The sequence below is a fragment of the Schistosoma haematobium genome, chromosome 2, assembly GCF_000699445.3.
Source record: "Schistosoma haematobium chromosome 2, whole genome shotgun sequence".
Classification (NCBI taxonomy): domain Eukaryota; kingdom Metazoa; phylum Platyhelminthes; class Trematoda; order Strigeidida; family Schistosomatidae; genus Schistosoma; species Schistosoma haematobium.
In genome coordinates, this window is record NC_067197.1 from 5,032,491 (window position 1) to 5,055,849 (window position 23,359).

At 33.0% G+C, this 23,359-nt stretch overlaps 1 protein-coding gene across 1 annotated transcript in view; it reads right to left on the minus strand.

The window, feature by feature from the left end:
* Positions 1-10,471: 10,471 nt before the first annotated feature.
* Positions 10,472-23,359, minus strand: part of MS3_00006070 (uncharacterized protein) — a 61,907-nt gene continuing 49,019 nt past the window's right edge. Inside the window, exons 8-10 of the mRNA XM_051214169.1 lie at positions 14,878-15,916; positions 12,639-13,021; positions 10,472-10,611 (exon numbers count right to left, since the gene is read on the minus strand). Of these exons, the coding sequence (XP_051067319.1) occupies positions 15,912-15,916 (5 nt within the window). The 3' untranslated portion in view covers positions 10,472-10,611; positions 12,639-13,021; positions 14,878-15,911. The remainder of the gene's footprint in view (positions 10,612-12,638; positions 13,022-14,877; positions 15,917-23,359) is intronic.

The following is a 23,359-nucleotide window of genomic DNA, read 5'->3' on the forward strand; positions in this document are numbered from 1 at the left end:
CACTACAGTGGGAGAGAACAAACTAGATCCCATTGGAGGAAGAAGTGCTGGAGTGGATAGGACACACATTGAAGTAAGCTCCCAATTGAGTCTCATAACAAGCCCTCACTTAGAATCCTCAAGACCAAAGTAAAAGGGCAAGACTAAAGAACACATAACATCGGAAAATGGAGACAGACAGGAGAAGAGTGAACAACAGTTGGACAGAAGTAGAATGGAAGGCGCAGGACAGAACGGGTTAGAGAATGCTTGTCTGCGGCCTATGCTTTATTGGAAGTAACAGGCGTAAGTAGGTAACATTTATCAGAAATGGAATGCATGACAGCAGAAAGCTAAGAAGATTAAGTTGAAAAAAAGAGAAGGGGAAATAGAAATAACTTATGAATTGGGAGAATTATAGAGAATGTGAATGACAATTGGTGGAAGGTTTGCAAATGAAGTATTTAATGCATGGTTCTCATATTTTACCAAGATATTAAACAATAAATTGGTCATCCTTACCAAGTTTACGTTCACTACATATTCAGTGGGTCATTAGCAATTTCAATGTAGAGTTTTTAAAATGCTGCATTACGTGGTGACTCTCTGAGTAGACTTTTTTATAATTACACACATATAATTCTGAATAATATCAACTATTTCAGACTTATAATTTCAGTCTTGCATTAAAGCATTTCAGATTATCTAATAGAGTGCTTTCATTGTAAATCAATAAAGATAAGTAATACATTGTAAAATGTATCATCTCAATCCAGTTAAGAGAATCAAGTGGATAGAATGAGTGTAAATATTATTGGGTAACATTGTTTGAGGCGGCCAAACCAAAACGTAGCATCAATGCTTAAAGTCACTAACTTCTAGTCTGAGCCATGTTGGTAGATGCAGACTACTTTGTTGGGGTCCGCGTGACTATCGTAACCAATACTTGGAGACTCTTGGTGACATGGCTCAGAATCGATCACAATGGCGTCGGTGTATACACTCTCTGTCTTCCCTTAAACTAAGAGATCAAAATCGCTTCATATCTTTCTTTCTACGAACTAATTCTTTCTTCCTGTACTATATCCTTATATGCAATCTTTCTTTTATATATTACCACCTCTGCATTAACTACTTTTATGAATCCGGTGTCCATCTTGTTGTGTTAATGCAGTATGGCAACTTGGACCGATGCATATATATGCCTGGTCCTTCGTTGTAGCTGACTAGGTAATATGGTACTATTGTTGAAAATGTGAATTATTCACCGATTTACACATCTTATGTTATTTAGTCAAATATAATTTAAACCATCTCATAATTGTATATTTAGTTACCTAGTTTATACTAATCAATTTCAAGACATCTGAATGAATTTGAGTAACTACACTTCAAACTCGTCTGATGTATCGACAAATATTCCACTTTAAATTGTTGTCTTCAAAGCACACCGTCATCATGCTAAGCAAATAGTTAAATAACAAGTCTGAAAAGTTTTTTCATTCTGTTCATTCCATCATTTATTCATTAATAAGCATTAGTATCCGTCTAGCGACTGTCATTAATTTAAGTGAAGAAATGGATGATAAGTAAAACAATTTTACCAAAGGAATCTCTCTAATTCAACCGCTTAGAAAGTTCTACTAGCAGCCATAAATAGGTTTTATGGATAAAATCTATTACCTTAAAGTGCCTGAACTAATATGTTTGGTAATTTTGTATAGTGATAAATTATTTTAGCAGATAATATGTTTGACATCAGATTCATTATTTTTTGATTGAGATCATGAATCGATCGATGTTAGACTACCACAGAGAACTTATAAACACTGAATGGCCATTTCGTCCTGATGAGATCTTTTTCAGCCAGAGAGGCGTTGTGGACTCTAGAAGAAATGAAACCAATGTAACTTGACATTCCTCAATAGTATCAATATATCAACTTATTTGATAGCTCTCATGAAACTAAAGTCCTATTTGGGTCTCTTCAAGTTGATGAACCTAAATCTCAGAGTTGATGTTTACTCCATTTCTGATTATAATCCTTGTGAATTTTAGGACAAAATTGAAGCTATTCTCACAGGATGCACGTATGCCAAAAGAAACTGATCAATTATAGCCCTAAGAACACCATTGGGAATATCTAAACAGCCAATGAAAATGAAATAGGAACTTTTCTTTCAAGATTAGCAATTTACATTTATTAACTTATTACACTCGGATTAAGTGAAACCTATTGAACCCAAGCCGAACAGAAAAGGCTATAATCGAAAAAGATGCTGATATACTCTGGTCACGAAGAAGAAAATGATCCACACAGTCACAGAGTTGTTCTGATGTTGTCCAAAGAAGCACAAAATGCACTTATTGGATGGGAATCTCATGGATCCAAAATCAAAGAATCATTCAAAACAAAGAAGGAGGGAAACACAATGAATATTTTCCAGTGTTAAGCACCCACCAATGATAAGAACGGCGACGATAAAAATTAGTTTTACGACAGGCTTCAATCAATCATAGCGAAGTGTTCAGGAAAGGATCCAACCACCCTGATGGGAGGCCTGAACACCAAAGTCAGAATAGACAACACCGGGTATCAAAATATCATGGGACGACATGGACAGACTGGGAGAAAGGAACGAGGACCCTAGGCAGGATTCAAGAAAGGAAGAACGAGAAGACAGTGTGATGACTAATCGTTAATTGTTATAACTGTGTCGCCAACTTTTATGTCTAGTCGTCGCTGACTGTTATGTCTGAATCACTTATTACTTATACTTGTAAAACAAGGAACCACTGCAATTCCTACAACGCAAAGTAAGAACACCAAAACTAGTACAAGCGAAGATTTATTAAACCCAAGACATGACGACAAACCTAGTCGAAAATACACTCATTTATACATTGATTGTACATTCATTTTGATTATTAATTAGGATGAAATCCCATATACAAAAAGTACTTAGAGTCATAACAACATCACATGCTACATGTCATGCCGAGTGTAGTTCATGTTAATTTAATACATGAATATCGTAACTTGAATAAATATCCCACCTGAATAAACTAATATTATACCAACTAAAATACCACATTAGGAAGCAAAACAAAACTACAATGAGTAATTAGCACATTGGATATAAAAGGAAGTAATGCTGTACAAAAATCGCAACAAGTAAAATAATGTAATTTTGCTTTTTCATTTCATCATATCAGACAACAATTAACAACAGCTTAACAAGAGCACAGAAAGTCATGGCATAAGTCGAATACACAGAACCAAACAATCAAGTGAAGAAGAGCATTAGAGCTGACAAACAGAAATCCATAGAAGATCTATCAAAGACAATGGAAAAAGCTGCAAGTGAAAAAATATGACAACTGTATGAGACTACGAAGTAAGTAAGTAGATATGAAAGTTCATAATGTAAGCAATTAAACTTCAACCATCTTCAAATAAACCTTATAATAATTGCTTACTTACGCCTGTTACTCTTCGTGGAGGAGCATAGTCAGTCAGTAACAAAGTAGAACTTCGTACGTACGTACATCAGTTCGAGTTGCCATACCACATTAGCACAGAGATGCAGTTGTCGACTCAAATTACGTAGTGGTAGAGTTAGTAAGAGTATAAGCAGTGATCGGAAAGATTAGGGTTTGAAGATTTTATTCAAGGAGTATAATACAGTAACATAAATGTGGAAAGAAAATAAGGGACAAGAAGAATTCAGAAGATTGGAATTTGTGGAAGCACAAAGAGTGGATGCATAGTCCGCACACCAGCACTCTCCATGCACTTGTAGCTCTTCTAGAGTTACTGCCGGTCCCAAGCCCGGGTAAAGGAAGAGGATTGGGCATGGGCTTAGCCACCCCATCCCGTAGAAAACTAATTCTCTGGAAAAAAACGCTAACCAAAAAACGAAAATAATTCAAACGATTTAAACTTTGCCCTGAGAGTTAGGAGGTCTTCATTTAGAATAATTATGACGTCTCATAGTGAAAGTCAAGTTCCTTTATAATAATGATTATCATAAAATGTAGTAACATTTATACACTAAATTGTTCTATAAACATGTACTGATTAACTTGTAAAGATCAGTAACAATAATATGAGATAATATATGACCTTTTAAAAATCGATTGAATAAACACCTACAACTTATAAAAGCCATAAACATAACCAATAAACCAGTACAATGTTAAAAAGGAACAAGTTTCAACATGAAAATATTATACAAGTTTTAGTAATTTCATGGAATATGTTTACTTCTCTTTTTTTAATGAATCACTTAGTAACTATACAAATTAATTATTTAACTATCAAGAAAAAGACGTATAACTCAGATTTAAGAAACTTGAAACATGAAAATAAGTAGAATTGTGGTGTTTACTACTGATGTTAATCGATATAAATAATATGTATCATTAATAGAAAGTGAAATATCCGACTATGTAGAGCTGAAGGTCTCATATGAGGCTGAAGGTTCGCCATTGGTATTGTGGATGGTTCAGCATTGCTTTGGCAATTTTTGCTGACTGTTCATGCAAAAAATTGGTTTGCTGGTTAACCGATTTCATTCATACTGGTGGTTTCCTTTCAGTGTTCCCTAGGGCCATTGTCATTGGGACATTGTAAAGCATGTCATCATTGCTAACATTGACGAGTTTGACTGTCATGTAAGCGGGATAGGTCAACTTTGGCCTGTTCGTGCTGTGCATAATTGATTCACGCGATCATTGATCGGAAAAACTGTACATGTAATGTGAATGTGTATATGAATGGTGTGAATGGTCCACCAGGGTGCATGGTACCTGTGTGGTTGTACCACAGGATTGAGCTGTACTATTCAGTTTGTAGCGTTAAAGTCTATACGTGGTCTGGTTCTCCTGTCAAACGGGATTGAGCTGTACTGTTGGGTTTGTCACGTGAAAGTCCCTATGGTGTCTGGCTCTCCCGAAAACCAATGTAAAATTACCCTGGCCCACAAGGGTATATTATATAACTAACTGTAAAATAACTGATAGTAGAAAGTTAAGATCAAAGTAAAGAGAATGAGAACAAAGAATGATTGGTATGGAAATGAAGGAACAGTGAAGTCCAAGATAATTGATTGACATTTTGCTAATGAAGTATTTATTTTATGGTTCTTAGATTTTACTAAGATGCTTTGTAATTTTATATTTTAATATGTTCGATTGTCCTTACTTGTGTTCTCTTTCACTACATAATGAAATACTAAATATTAGTCATCAGAACTACAAAAGCCATCATCCAGAACATACAAGTGTTTATTAACACTTGTTTACGCAAAGTACTTCGGATCCGTTGGCCAGACACTATCAACAACAACCTACTATGGGAGAGAACAAATCAGATCCCAGCAGAGGAAAAAATCAGGAAGAAGTGGTGGAAATGGATATGACATACATTGAGGAAAGCACCCAATTACGTTACAAGGTAAGCCCTCACTTGAAGTCTTCAAAGCCAAAGGAGAATAGGAAAACCAAAGAACACATTACATCGAGAAATGGAGACAGACGTGAGAAGAATGAACAACACTTGGATAGAAGTAGAAAGGAAGGCCCAGGACAGAGTGGGTTGGAGAATGCTTGTCGATGGACTATGTTCCATTGTAAGTAACAAGCGTAAGTAAGTAAGTCTTCAGATCGTACTGATGTGAATGACATTAACCATTTAAATTACAATTCGTTTATGTTTGATAACTTTTCATAATAGTCCATATCTCATATATAAAATCATTAATTAGTTATAATTCCTATACTTAATCTATTTTTACAAGCATCAAATACGTTTGGATGATGTTTCATTTGAAATATACACTGAATAGATCACAATCGAGTATTTTAAAAAATAGATCGTACTCTAGATAATGACTTTGACATTAACCTTTTACTTTACTTACGCCTGTTACTCCTCGTGAAGGAACATAGGCCGCTCACCAGCATTCGCCATCCATCCCTGCTCAGGGCAATCTCTCCCAGCTCCTTCCTGTTGTTATTCATCCTTTTCATTTCTGCTTCTATTTTCCGACGAATTGTATTCTTTTGCCTTCTTTTCCGCTTCCCAAGTTAGGGCTTACCTCGTGATGCAGTTTGATGATTTGCGTAATGTATGTCCTATCCATTTCCATTGTCTTTTCCTAATTTCCTCTTCAGTTGGAAGCTGGTTTGTTCTCTCAAACAGAAGGCTGTTGCTAATGGTATCGGGCCAATGGATGTTGAGTACCTTGCGTGTATGTTGAGGCCTACTGATGCACAAACCGCTGCTACACTGGCTGTCTTTATCTGTATTTGTTCGTGTGTATGCGATAGGGCGGCTAGGTCATCTGCGAAGTCCAAGTCGTCTAATTGGTTCTGAGCTGTCCATTGTATTCCATGTTTTCCCTCAGATGTCGAGGTCTTCATAATCCAGTCGACCACCAGAAGAAAGAGGAAGGGATAGAGTAGACAGCCTTGTTCTAACTCCCAGGGCAGAGTTTAAATGGTTCGAATTATTTTTTTGGTTAGCCTTTTTTAGCGAGTTAGTTTTCTACGGGATTGGGTGGCTAACCCCATGCCCAACTCTCTTCTTTTACCCGCGCTAAGGGACCGGCAATAACTCTATAAGAGCTACAGACGGAGTTTTTGACATTAAGAAGGTAATGTTTTTGAGAAAAGTGTAATGTTAAATTCACTTAGCATTATTGTTTACTTGAATCTTCCCATTAATGTTTAAGAATACAATTGATCAATCTCTTATTGGCATATATGCGTACTGTGTGTATCACTTCGATATTGCCTTAATTCAAATGTATTATAAGCAAAGATAGATATTGTCATCTAGTGAGGTCATGAATGCATACTACTAAAAAATAGCATATGTTATAACTTGTGACAGCAGATTAGATGGCAGCGAATTATCGATCGGAACAAAGACGAGTAAAACACGTAAGAACGGCCTAGAGTCCTGATTGGTCCTGCTTTCCTGTCCAGCCCAGCCAGTTTAGTCCAGAACGCAAGTCTCAGCCTCTGAGATATGAATCATTATATATCAAACATACTCTGTTTATATACCAATCAAACAGATCACATCGTACCAGTAGGGAAACGACACGTGAAATAAGTATTGACCAATAGGAAAATGATACCATTCCAAGTCCAAAGATAGTATTAGACTTAACAGGATAATTGTTGGGATATTTTTCTGAATATCCCAACAGCATACAAGGACATGACAACTCCATGAAATTCAATCACTCTAGTTTATATCAATCCCTTACTAAAACCAAACTTCATAAATTGTTTAAACATACAATCTAAATTATATATTCTCTTAACAATCGATAAACTTTGTTTTAGAGAGGAAGAGAGAAAGAGGGAGAATTGTCTACAATAAATCAAAACAAACTAACTAAGCGGCAATCTCATTAAAGTGAAATACAAAAACTGACAATATTCAACAATATAACATCATAAAGTATGAATTCATAATGACAATTGAACAGAGAAAATAACTAATTTTCATTGTTTATCCTTTAGATAATAAATCATTACTATACAATGTATATGTATGTATTTATGTAGTCATTTCTTTATAGCATTGTCAACAATGTTAAACAATCTAATTCGTAGTAAACCTATACTTTATGAAAAACGTTCCAGAAAAAAAAGATCAAACAAACATAGTTGTATACAATAAACTAATGACAATCATACTCATTCATTTAATGACTAGAATATGGTCATTATTTGTAACTATCGATTTTGTTGGAACGCTTGAACAGTACAGTACTTGAACTAGTGTGTACACTGTAAAAATGATGAATATAGTATTATTTAAATAGATTTATTTAGTATGAGCTAATATTAGTTGTAGTTTTGGGAAATCAATAGTATCTATTAACAATCTTACATAGGATTGAACTCAAGACTATCACAGCTTTAAGTGGAAGTGCTATAGTTAAACCACTTGATCTAGAACCTGTTCAGTTTATAAAGTAACATTACCCTTTATACTTAAAAAATCTATTAGCTAACGACTGTTCAACACATTTGAACGCCATTCATCTCAAATATTCTCGTGGTAAATTTAAAAATTTTATTTGTTCAAGATAATAACAGTATCGGACACTCGTCGAAACAAACAAGTGGTATTCCTTACCCCATATATTTTTTCTGGCTATTCCCATTTTCATTTAATCCCTTTCTTACTGAAAGATTACAGTTCATTACCTTTAAACATAAAGTATTTAATAAAATAACACCAATACAGCTATTCATAACTTTATCAATAGGCCATACTGATTAAAATAGTCTTAATAGATAGTATTTTTGCAATGAATATTTGTATTTTCATTTCATTTATCTCTTAGCTTAATAAATGCAAGAATTTTCTCTTCATATACATCCCTTCGATCACACTGCGTGTCACTCATGCTTTTGAATATATCTGAGACGTCTGAAGTATTTCTGACTGTTTTTGTTGTAAGTTGAGAACCTAATACTTTAGTGTCCTTACAGATACTAGACACCTTTACAAGTGCTGTTAGGTGGCTGGACTAAAACAACAGTAATCTCAGTCTAAACAGGGTTTGCTCTGGTAAGTACTCGATACCAAAGCGTATCCATATTTAAGAGAAGAATGGTGTTCTTCATGCAGTGTGAACCTATTCAACACAATACCACTGTTAAGGACATTACCACTGAGCCATTTTGGCTAAACAGGCTTGTAGGTTCTATTTTTTAAATTTTGTTACTATATGCCGTCCACATGGGTTGTACTAACTTTCGGACATACCAAATAATTTACTTTCCTTTGACCTTATTAATTATTCGTTTATAACCTTTAATATTTTTATTTGATAGTGTGTGTGTGTATATTGATTACTTCATTCATAGCAATTACTCCCTTTTATAAATTTCGATAGAACAATGAGAAGACGGGGTTGATCAACTTCATTCATCACACGCTATATCAAGTGGAGTTGGCACACTTACTTTTCTGCTTCACTTTCCTGCTTCTCGTTCTTAATATCTGTCTGATTAAACCAATACATGAAATAAATTTATTCAACTTCATCCATATTTGGGTCCTTATTACTATAACCGCTTAAACAAAACCAAACAGAAGATTAATGTTCATGTCATATCCATTAGTTCGTCCAACTGGGCGTCAGATCCACGGGCCACTAAAATATATTTATTCTGATAAACTAATAAATGGTAACCAGTGTTATATTCATCTAACTCTGGGCTTACGTTTCGTGATATCTACCACACTTTAGCAAGAAATACCTCCTTGTGGACTTCAAACCCATACTACTCAACGTCACAGTCTTAAATGTTACCAACGAACGATGTAGGTCGTTACAGCGAGGTATCCCTTTCTGACGAGTCCTGAATAACAAGATTCAGAGCGTCCTGTAGACCTTCTTTCAATCATCTAAAATTGTAACATGATGCATGTGATTTCTACACAGATTAATAATCATACTACAACATCATAGATACAATGTAATCCATATTAAAGTATTAAACAAAAATCACATTGTTCATTACTCTAAGAACAATTCATTGACAAAAACCTATTCAATGCATACACATATGAATAAAAGTAATTCTATTTATTATAAATATAAATAAAGAAAAATATTTATATATTGGCCAATCAAAATAAACAACACAAGAAAAAAAAGAATTGTGATAAAAATAACTTTTGTTTTTTTTAAAAAAAGAAAAGAAAAGAAAAAAGAAAAACATTAAAAAAACATGATAAATCTTCATTTCTATTGTAGAATATTCTTTTACCTTATCCTAAATAATGATGATAAATTTAGAAGTTTCATTTAATTTAAAAAACAAAAAAATAAACATTGAAATTAATGAGAAAATTAATTTCCATGGATACATAGATTGAAAATAGTACTACTAGTACTACTACTACCACCACCACCACCACGACTACTACTACTACTACTACTATTGCTATAGACATTAGACAATTAAGAAAAAAGGGATAAAATGAAATAGTGTACAATATTGTTTATGTATATGACGAACAAGTGATACATGAAGAAAAAAAAATATTTCTCATCTGTATTACATCATCATCAATACAGAACAGTTTTGAGTAGAAGAAATGAATTATATATAATCAAAATTATTTACAAAAATTATATGCACAGATATGCACCGTACATGTAATAATTCCTATGAAGAATATATACTCGATTCATGTTGACAACTAAAGAATTTATACTTTAGAAGCCTATTGATGTATCCATATTACATAGACATTATATATATATAATATCCCAATGAGTAGAAAATTAGATTTTCTGACGTTTCGTGACTTAGTGTAAGTCACTTCTTCAGAGAATATATATATATATATGATAAAATGTATACCTTAACCATGTTTTTTCATTAATATTCAATTGTATAAAAATATGTATTTTTACATGTAGAATTATCACCAGTATCATTTTCATTTGTAATCATAGTCATATCATGTTTTTCATGTAGAATTTTTTGTTTTTCTAATAATTGTTTACGTGCATTATTAATACGTTGTTGAATTGTTCTATGTAATTGTATCGATTTATCATGATTTTTATTGATTCCAGATAATTTCTTTTATTCAATAATATTAGAAAAAAAGTTAAAAAAAATAAATATTGATTTATTATTAAATAATAATCGATTATAAAGGTAATTATCAGAAGGGATTTGCGGGGATTTTAGAAATTTCACAGACTGAAATCATGAGTCAATTGAAGCTAGTTGGTTAAGCGCTTGGCGCGAGACCAATAGGTACTGAGGTTCGAATCTCGCGGAGTGCGGGATCGTGGATGCGCACTGCTGAGGAGTATCATACCAGGACGAAACGGCTGTCCAGTGCTTTCAGGTTTTCCATGGTTGTCTAGCTTCAACTGACTCATGATTTCAATCTGTATAAAGGTAATTATTTGAGAAAATAGAAAAAAATACTTTTTTAATTATAAAAATTTTTCTAGTTAGTCTATGGTTTCCTAGTTACTTATTTATGAATGTCTATTATTCTTCGTCGAAGAGTATGTCACCCATCAATATTCTTTATTCCACTCTATTCCGAATAATCTTTTTCAGTTGGCACCAGTTGCTATACATTCATATGATGTTTGTTTCCAACGTGTTTATTGCTCTACTTCATTTTTGCTTCTATTCAGGATTCCAAGTTAGGGCTTGCCTCGTGATGTAGTTTGATGATTTGCGCAATGTATGTCCTATCCACTTCCAACATCTTTTCCTAATTTCCTCTTGAGATGGAAGTTGGTTTGTCCTCTCCCACAAAAGGCTATTGCTAATGATATCTGATCAACGGACATTAAGTATCTTGCGAAGACAAGTATTTATAAATACTTGTACATGTTTGATGATGGTTGTAGTAGTTCTTCACGTTTCAGCTCCGTACAGTAGAACTGTCTTGATGTTCGTATTGAAGATTCCCGCTTTGATATTGGTTGACAGACAGTTGTTTTGAGTTCCATATATCTTTAACTGTAGGGATGCAGCACTTGCTTTTCCAATCCTAGCCTTTACGACTGCATCGGATCCCCCTTGTTCATCGATGATGATTTGCAGATACGTGAAAGATTTCACATCTTCCAAAGTTTCTTTATCAAGTGGGATTGGTTTGATTGATGTTCTGTGTGTTGCATTTGAGGATCTTGGTTTCTCCTTAGTGTATGTTAAAGCCTACTGATTCAGAGACTGCTGCTACACTAGTTAGCTTCATCTGAATTTGTTGATGTGTATAGGGTAGAAGAACTAGGTCACTTGCGAAGTCCAAATCATCTAACTGTATACAATCTGTCCATTGTGTTCCATGCTTTTCCTCATAATTCCAACCAACAACACCAAAAATGGATATTTTTCTTAGAATCTTAACCTTAACATGTTTTATAGGGATAAAATCAACATTGTTTGTACAACTCTATTTTATAAATGATCAATAATTGCTACGATATTGTTCTCACGTTTCATAAAAAGAACTAATATCCTATAGCAGTAAATTCTATATTGTTTTCTATCTTCACTCTCCAGTGAAAAGGATAAAAAGTTGAGAAACTTATGTTTATTTACATGATTTTTTTATAAAGATATAATCTCTCTTTGAACCTATCAGCAAACAATGTTATGAACGTGCTCTATAAGAAGAATTCAAGTAAATCACAACATGACGCCGGAAACGATCCTCAAATAAAAACGATTTAATCTTGCCTATTAAACTTATTGATAGTGTCGTTTTAAATTACTTTTCCTAGATAGAAGAAGATAAAAAATTATAATAATATCAAAATCATTGTTTAAGATGCGATAAGCTAATATTACATCACCTCTTAATGTAGCGTAAAATAGCGCGAATAGATTAAGGCACCTCATTTTATAATCATACGATAAATGAGAAAGACCTTTCATGAGCGCTTAGCTGACTTATCATTGTTTTTTGTATTAATACAACCTGTTAGAGTGTTCTAGGTTTTTCACCAAGAAGGTATATTTATCGATAGAGGTGTTATATATATTCCTAAAACGATTGTTCCAACTAGATATCGGATACTATCTTCATCATCACTTATTTCCAAGGAAAAAAAACGCGTACATTATAGATAACCTACCTTTTTATATGAAGCTATATTTGTTTTTTTAGTAGAGTTCTTCTTACAATCTTTATTCATATATGAAGAACTAATGAATTCATATGAACAACTAGGTAGATCACCAAGAGATTCTTTAATAAGTATTTGTAATTCATTACGAAAATCATTTGAAATCCAATTAATTAATATTGGAAATTGTGATTCAAAACGTCTATACTGTAATAATATTAAATTCCAATAACCTTCTAAATCACTTTTTAATGGAATGTAATTCATTGATTGTTGTTTTTTTATTTGTGAATTAGTTTCTAAGTAAACTTTGCATAATTTACGTAACATTGTAAGATTTCCATTTATTAACATTTGTATATGACCAATACCTGTTAATAATTCATCATTATCTAAAAGAAAATAATTAAAAATTTATAATAAAGTTGATTAGTTACAATGAAAATAGTATCTACCATGTACTCATCAAAGTTGCTCAGATAAATATAATGTACAAGGAAATCAGAAAAAAAAAGGTAAAAATAAAGAACCATAGAATGAATACACTATAATGCAAGGTGACTATCATATGAATACAAGATCAGTCAGTCAGTCATTAACAAAGTAGAACTTCGTACGTACGTACATCAGTTCAAGTTGCCACACCACATTAGCACAGAGATGCAATTGTCGATAAGTAAAAGTATAAGCAGTAATCGGAAAGATTAGAGTTTGAAGATGTTATTTAAAGAGTATAATTCAGTGAAATAAACTTGGATCGACTGTACTCGATATTTCATTGATGTAATTCATCAAATATACAGAGTTTAGATAAAAGATTCAACATAAATGACTTTTGAGGAAGAGTGTAAAAATATTATGATAACCGACGTATTATATATATGGGAAAATACCAGTAAAGTGAACAAGAACACTAGTGGGGACAATCGAATGTATTTAACACAAAATTACAGGATTTGTTAAAATCTAGCAATCATAAAGTAAATGCTTAGTTCGTAAAATGTCCATCGATTGTCTCAAAATGACTCAGACATCATTGTTCTTACATTTTCATACAAATGGCATTCTGTTCCCATTCTTTACTGTTCTATCCTCTTGTGTCTCTGCTGCCAGGCCTTCTGTTGACGACTAACATCATATACTACTTATGTCAATATAAGTAGCACACACTACACTAGTAACTTTTGAAAATCCTCTACTTTTAAAGTACACGTTTGACAGAGTTAAAGAAAAACAAAATGAACTGCTGAGAAGTATATTTGCCTCGTTGTTAGTAGACAACCTTCTCTCCTGTGTCATAATTGACTCAAGTAAACAAAGCCTACACGAGCTTTCCATATCTAAGCCGACATTCTGTCAAATATAAACTTACTAGAATTGATAAAACTTCCAAGATAAATGACATAATCAGTAAGTTTAACAATATCATTTCAAGAGTTTATATGGATCAGTCTTGAATTGATATTTTATATCTGAAGGTATGTTACTACCCAAGGAGATGAAATTACCAAATTACAAATTAACGAGAACCAACGAAATAAAATGAATTCATACTATTCTGCTAAAATCTTTGTTCTTGTTCTTTTCAAAATGATAAAAGGAACTATGTGTATGAAATATCTAATTTAATATACTGTCCAATGAACTATTTCTGTTAACTTTGAAAATTTAATGCTTTATTCACAAATCGAAAATAATGAAACTTCGAATGAAAAAAAAAGAAATTTTTACATGTAAAATAATATTTTAAGAAGGAAATAAACAATGATCTCAACCATTGAGATGACAATAATATCCACAAAACCACTGATATGAATCAATATATGCTCATTAGTAAAAAGCTTCAAGAGGTATTTCCTAGAGTTCTAGTGAGAAGCCATGAACAGTGGAGTTCAATCGGGTCAGTTGTGAGATAGTAACTCAATGAAGACAATGGTGGATCTATCACTCAATTTCTTGGATTAGTTGAAGTTAGACATTAACACTATTAGATACCGGTCGACTCAGTGGTCTAGCGGTTAAGCGTTCGCGTTCGAGACTGATAGTTTCTGGGTCCGAATCTTGCGAGGTATGATCGTGGATGAGCACTGCCACTGAGAAGTCCCACAATGGGATAAAGCGGTCGTCCATTGCTTCCAGGTTTTCCATGGTGATCTAACTTCAATTGATTCATGATCTCAACCACTGAAATTACTATAAGATCTACAAAAACCCTTCTGTGATATAAATAAACAATCTACACACTTACTTAAGTTTTCATTTATCAATTTTAATACATCATCATCATCATTTATAGAATGATTATTCTGATCAATTGTATTTCTTGCTAAATTAATCACATTCATTAATTGATATTCAAATGTTTGTATATATTTCAGTAGATGAATTACATAATCTATATCATTATTTGTTGATAATTCTAAATAAGAATTATTATTAATCTCAGTATTTTTAAGATGTTCAAATGGACTATTATTATTATTATTATTGTTATGAACAGTGTCTGAATGATTGTATAATTCATTTGAAGAAGATGAATGCCTTTTTATTAATTCATTAATTTCATTCAAACTTGATGATCTAGATAGTGATGAATAGAATAATGTTGATAAATTATCTGATGGTGTATTATTATTATTAATTGTAGTAGTAGTATCAGTAGTATTAGTAGTATTAGTAGTAGCAGTAATGTCTTGATTCTTTAATGATTGTTCATCTTCAAATAAAGTTGTAAGTTCTTCTTTCTTTTTCAATTGAATACAATCAGTTTCATTGGTTTTAGATATTGCTGCTGATAATTTATTATGACAACGAATGTTTGCTGGTATAAATATATTCAAAGGTTGTTTTAATCTGGCAGATTTAGCTTTAATAGCAAATGCAGTGTTTCTACGCTTTATTGGTGGTGTTTTAGATTTAATAGCTAATATAATATTATTTGAATTCATTTTATTATTATTATTATCATCATCATTCTGTTCATGCATATCATCTGTCGTAAGACTTATTAACAATTGATCTGATTTATAAGTAGTATTGTCTTTTAATTTAGTAGATTTATCAAATAATTCATTATTTCTATTTTGATCTATTCTAGATTTATCAAGTACATATCTGCATAAAATTATTGGATCATCTTTGTGTTGTATATTATATTGATTATTCTGTTGTTCAATAAACACTTTACAATGATCTGTATCCAATATAGTTTCATTATCAATTATTGTACATTTTTCAATTGATTGTATTTTGTTTATTGGTACATTTACATGTTTCATTGTTTCATTCTGTTTAAATGAGAAAAAAGAAAGAGGTAAGAATTTCTTATTTTGTTTAAATAAAGTATTGAAGGTCAGTCACTACTCGGATCCTGTATGCGCGTTTCGGAGACGCAGCACACATCGATGGCGCGAGATTCAAAAGTGTTAGTTAAGGAAGCCTGTTGTCCTATTTGGCACAGTGTTCGGACGTTAAAAGCTCCTATATGTAGTTTAGAGAGTGGTTTCAGGAGACCAGGAATAACGTTCCGCGTACTCGAATCGTTTGCCCTAGCGGTACGAGGTGAAAAAAGGACGTGAAAACGGTTAGTCGGGGAGATAACAGTGGTATTAAGAGGTGTAGGAAGGATATGAATGCGACCAACTTGGTCTAGTGCGCTGTTACGGGTATGAGGGTTGGTGTCACTTCCCGGCTGCCCACACCGTGGAAGGGTATTTCTTGAGGAATCTAAAAAGGAATTCGGATTAATATCGGCCTTAACGCCTTGAGCGTGTGACCGCAGAGCCCTGGGGACAACTGCTTGAGGCTGGTCGCGCACGGCCTTTTTGTGGGAGGTCTTTAATGTGTTAGCTCCGTTCTTCAAAGAGCCTTACCGCCGGAGACGGAAATCTGTGAGGTAAGGTGAGGTGTGACATTTTTAGGGCCGACCTTTTCTAACCCCTTCCTTCCTTGTGAGAAGGCAGCATCGCTGCGGATGCTGGTTGTCCGAGGGAAACACCTTACTGCTGTCACACCCCTCTACAGTCAGCAGTACGACTTCGCCCTCAGACCTTGAGTTGCTGCTTTTAGTCTTACCGTTCTCCAATTGACCTGCCTGGCATGGTAAAACTTACAGGAACATGTGTTCCAGCCAATGGAGCTCGGTTGGGTCATCACAATAGGCAAGCCTGACCAACGCTTCAAGGTAGCAGCTACCGTCGGGAAGTATTGAAGGTAATTCTTTTGACTAGATAATATATTATTAAGTAAAGATGATTACATAATAATAATGACCAAAGAGTGCTTACAATTAGCCTATCAGTTCTCAATTATTTAGATCAGCTTTTCAATAAATAACTATTTATCAAAATACACTTGAAAATCTGTGGAATAGTTCATAGTGTAATGAACGAGTACACAGCTGAGGGGGAGGGGAGGAAGACCTATTTACTGTTTAATGTACAATCATACAGTATTTTAATAAAATGTAAAAATCATACATCAGATACATTATTTATTCATCTTTTTCGCATTATCTATTATAAGATTTATTGTTTCTTCATTCCTGTTTTCACATGATTACATTTAATTCCCTTCTTTCTTCTCTTCATTTCAATTTTCTTAATCTCCTGCTCGAAAACATTCCATTTCTCACTGGTGTTATATACTACTTATATCTTCAAACATAAGTAACGTACACCACAACAGAATATATTTACATAAAATTAGCATAAAACTATGGACATAAGGTTAGTAGATCTCGTTGCGTGCATGATACCTGTAACCTTAAATGATGAGTTAAGATCAAATAATCAAGATTTCCGATTTCATTTGAATTAGAAAGGATAGCGAACCCAGCGGTTAATAGCACTCAGCTCCCGTAACTTAATTTGCATACTCAGCTTAATATTTTTCTTGCTTCTAATCGATGAACTGGATAATTTTTAGATGTAAATGTCTGTTAATCGGATTTTTTAGCGTAACCCACTCGTGGACATAATTGCATTTTATGGTGTACATCACAAAATGATTTTAGTTAGGCATATACTGAAAGTCATGAAACTTTGAACAGATTTACCATTTCGGCATGAAACTCTTCAGGAATCTGGCACAAGAATAGGAAACCCTAGAAAAGTTATTAATATGCACTACTGATGAGCTATATATAGGGACGAAAAGGTTAAGCTCAATTTACGATGTATACTGTAAAATAGTCATTTCAATAGAATGCCAGTCAATGAAATGAAAGTTTTCTTTAGACTGAACAAGATCTCTATAAACAATTAATGTCAAGTTGAAAATAAGATATTCTAGTCGTTGTATTTATATATGAAAGATTTGAATAAGAAAAAAAACAAACATGGAGTTATTTCAATAGTTGAGATCATGAGCCAATTGAGGTTAGACCACCATGAAAAACCTAGAAGCACTGGACGGTCGTTTCGTTCTATTGTGGGGCTTCTCAGTAGTGCGCATTCACGATCGCGCCCCGCGAGATTAGAACCCACAAACTAATAGTCTCGCACACGAACGCCTAACCGCTAGACCACTGAGTCGAACAGTATCCAATATTGTTAATGTCTAACTTCAATCAATACACGATATTGTGCTACTGTCCACCATTGTCTTCAGTGAGTTACTATCTCACAAATGACCCGGTTGAACTCCACTGTTCATGGCTTCTCACTAGAACTCTAGGAAATACTTCATGAAGCTAGTCACTAGTGAGTATATATTGGTTCATATCGGGTGTTTTGTGGAGATTGTAGTCATCTCTCGCGCGCGAGATCGACAGGCCCTTGGTTCGAATCTTGCGAGGCATGATCGTGGATGGGCACTGCCATTGAGAAGTCTCATTATAGAATGAAACGGCCTTCCAGTGCTTCTAGGTTTTCCATTATGCTCTAGCTTCAATTGACTCATGATTTCAATTATTGAAATTACTACAATCTCCACAAAACCCCTTCTGATACTTAACATGTAGTTAGTTGAATAAATTCACACTAATTATTACATAATTTATCTTAATATATTGGTGAAGTTTATTTTATATTATTATAAACACTTCTTTTTAATTACTTCCATAAGAATTTATTTCTATACAGTAAAATACCATTGAACATCAATATATCTTCATTTGATATGATACATTAAATATGTACACAAGATATTTCGATAAATAAATTATTTATATGTATATATTAATCGAAAATACGTGATTGGTATCAATTATTGAAAATATTTATATAATTGATTGAATTCATGAATTGGTTTAGATAATAATCATAATAATAATTGTTGGAGTTTGGTTAGTAAACGTAAAGGTGACGATTGGCAAAGTAAGATACTCAACGTCTATTGGCTGGATACCATCAACAATAGCCTACTGTGAGAGAGAATAAACCAAATTATAACTGAAGAGGAAATTAGGAAAAGAGGATGAAAGTAGATAAGACATGCATTATGGAACTCATCAAACTGCATCACAAGTCAAGCTCTAACTTCGAATCGTGAAGGGAAGAGGAAAAGAGGAAGGCCAAACAACACATTACTTTGGAAAATAGAAGCAGATATGAAAAGGATGAATAGCAACTGGAATGATCTGGAAATGATTGCCCAGGACATGGTTGAATGGAGATTGGTGGTGGTCGGCCTATGCTACTCGACAAGGTGTAACAGGCGTAAGTAATTAAGCAACCGATGAAGTCTAAAGTAAATACTACTAAGCCAGGATACGTGCATTCCAGCGCAAAGCAAGGTACATGCTTCATTACACATTTTTAGGTCATGATAATGATCTTTGCTCAGATTCACATACGAAAACCTTGTTAAGACTTCTTTTATTTCCTCTAAATAGTCAAATTAGGTCATTTTCTCAGCATCAGTCGAGCGGCGAAGCCACTACAAAGACACCAATCCAACAATCTTACTAAACTATTCAGTCGGAAAATTCAGGCAAAATACTTTTGTATTATAAGGGCATTATTTATGATCTGGAAGTATATATATAGAAATATTCTAAAGAGAAAGAATATGTATTTGTAAAATCTCAGCGAATGAATTTGAAGTAAATCTAGCGTTTCACCTGGCAATCTGATCCAAGCTTTTTCAAAGAAATATAATCAAACAACAAAATTATCGAATATAAGTAGGTACCATGGTTCTTCGGTTTACTGTATACTGAATAAGCCATTGTAAACGTTGATTGGATGGCTTATTCAGTATACAGTAAATCGGAGAACCATGGTACCTATTTATATTCGATAACTTTGTTGTTTGATTATATTTCTTTGAAAAAGCTTGGATCAGATTGCCAGGTGAAACTCTAGATTTACTTCAAATTCATTCGCTGAGATTTTACAAATACATATTCTTTCTCTTTAGAATATTTCTATGTTCTGGTTGTTGTTGTTTTTTTTTTAAAGCATCCAGTAAAAATATATTCGAATGAAACAAGATTGAAATTGTCTATATATTCAAAAAGGTCTTATCAACTAACTAAATAGTCCTTTTTGCCTAATTATTTTAAATGTAAATCTATAGTCATAATAACATCAATGCACTTAACTACTTACTATTCAATAAAAATTAATTATGAATAAATTTATCATTTCTAATCATCTCTTTTACTAATACTATGAATATGTTTTTATTAAAATATGTCAATTGTTACCATGTGTCGTTTCTAATGGATATATATATATATAGAGAGAGAGAGGGAGGGAGAGGGGAGAGGGGGAGGGAGGGAGGGAGGTAGAGCATCTAATTGATTATAAAAAACAAACTAATGGAAGTAATCATTTAGAGATTGTTATACTACTATCATATTACATAATAACCATAAACAAATAATTAATTTTATGATATCTTCATTATTAATTTATAATTTAATTACTACATAAAAATAATGGAATTATTGGGTTATTCTCAATAGATAGATTAATTCAAATGAAAAAAAGTTAATTCATTTTTAATGATTGAATTCATGAATCCATTGAAACCAGATCAATATGGGGAACCTGTAGCACTGTACAATTGTTTCGTCCTAGTATAGGACTCCTTAGTAGTAGTGAGCATCTGCGATGCCGTACGTGGGATTCGTACTCGGAATCTTTGATCTTGGGTGCGAACACTTAACCTATAGACCACCGAGCCAGCCAGCATCCAACTGTGTTAATGTCTAACTTTAATCATTCAACAATATTATGCGACCGTCCACCATTGTCTTCAGTACATCCGTGAATTAAATGACTGTACATTTAATTCATTCAGTGAAAACTATAATTATAGTTATATTACAGAATGTTATTAATTGGTAGTTAATTATAATTGACAAATCTCAATCATATGGTCCAATCCTAATTTTATAAACAATGTTCATAAACATTCAATTATAATCCGTAAAAAATAGATAAGTTTGACTTGGAGATTCTCACTAATTATGTTCAATAGATATGTAAGTAACAACATTTGATACAGCTTATTGAGATAATTAATTTATATCTATTAAAATGATGACATATAACTATTATGTATTAAGCAGCCTGTTGATCTAACAATTAGGTCTTTACCATTAGACCTAACGGTTTATGAATTTCATATCTAGAGAGATGGTGATTGTACACAGCTGAATAGTTGCATAGAAAGTTAGATATCCAATGCTTCGTTTTCTTTTCTTAATGTTTTACTGATATCATATATAATAATAATCACATACCTATTGTCTTTCCAATACATATTAAACATATATATTCAGTAATTCGAATAAATAGTTTACATATCTAAATACAAATATACATTAGAAACATTTTGAAGAAACCTGATTGTTTCTATTAAGTTGGATACATGATAAAGTGATTATTATTTTTTAATAATCATTTTCCTTAGTCTAACAATAATGAAAACATGTAAATACTTTACATTAATCATTAAGGTTTATTTCAATAGATTAAAACAAAGCAGTACTATGATATTGTCTTAAGATAGTTTTGAGATGGTAGAGATGGGATTAATCGTTTTTTTTTTGAATTACTTTTATCTTTAGTATTATATTAACAAATGAAAGGAAAATATACTATCATATAACCAGAAAAAGATCATATTAGTTATTTCATAATGTGAATATCTAGTATCGATATTAGATAATGAAAAACTAAGGGTATTCTCTTTAGGTCTAAACATTTGTGATATTCATAATCATTGTAACCACATAGATACAGATATTTCTTTTAAAACATTCCATTATAAGAATTTTCGACTAAAAAAACTTTCATCAGATAGTATTTCATAGTATTTGGGCGTCGAATTGATATAAAACTATTAACTATAATGAATTACGGTATTTATAATGTTGATGATTAGAATACATTTAAAAAAGTTTGAACTAGATTATATTAGGGTGAAATGTTGGATATATTTCAGAGTTATTTGATAAGATTTTATAAAATACGTTCTTACTTCTTAATATTCTATTGAATTTGTTATGTTCGTGAACTTGAATGCTACTACTGATTCGTTTTACTCGGAACAGAACGAAGAACCAAGGATTCAGAGACTCAATAGGCTATACTGGTCCGCTGTCCCCAACTCAGTTAACTCGATCCAGAAGTCTTGGTAAGATGTAGAAAGTGTATTCTACAGACACCCAGAAGATACCAGGTCCACCAAGCACATAAATCAAGCGTATTCATACAAAATATATATAATCGATATTGCCATGGAAGTTTTTAAACATTTAATCGATAAGTTCGTCAATCGACTACGTGCGCGGATGGTAAGAAATGCCTAAGCATACATCTGCATACAAGCTCCACAAAGATGAAATTACAAAATATGAGTTTTGGGGATCTAACGACCACAATAGAATTGTTTTACAATAGTTTGGATTTTAAAAAACAACTATTGGTCATAATTGATTGATCACTGGGTGATGATCAATGTCATGTGTGTCAATTCCTTCTCAGTGCAGATCGAATGCTATAGACCAGTTCCCTAAAGATTACAGGTACACCTTGCTGACGAGTGCTGAGTAACACGAAACCTGGGTCCAGGGTTTCCTGTTGACTACTTACAACCACTATCTTATCTTAACATAGTGCACACAATGTCGAGTCACCTGAACTAGTGACCACATTGCAACATAGTCGATAGCATTTAATCTGCACTAGGAATGACTTGACACACATGACATTGATTATCACCCAGTGATCAATCAAATTTGACCAATAGTTGTTTTTTTAAAATCCAAACTATTGCAAAACAATTCTATTGTGGTCGTTAGATCCCCAAAACTCATATTTTGTCCTAAAGCACCAATTCCCTCAAGATTATAGGTACACTTTGCTGACGACTGTCAAGTAGCCCGAAACCTGGGTCCAGGGTCTCCTGTTGACTACCTCCAACCACCATCTAAAAATTATTGGTTTTTAACAGTTTATATAAGCCAAATAAAGTTAATATCATGTATATTTTATCATACTCTAAGTGATATACAATATAATGTATATAAAAGAAATAACAATTACATTTGTAAAACATGAAAAATATTTCCCTGTAGACAGGAATTATAAAATTATTTGATTGATTTTTCGTGACTTAGTTGGATTTGAACATTAACACCATTGGATGCTGGTCGATTTAGTAGTTTAGAGGTTAAGCATTCACGCACGAAACCGATAGATTCTGGGTTCGAACCTCGCGAGGCGGAATCGTGGGTGCTCACTGTTGAGGAGTCCTACAATAGGATGAAACGG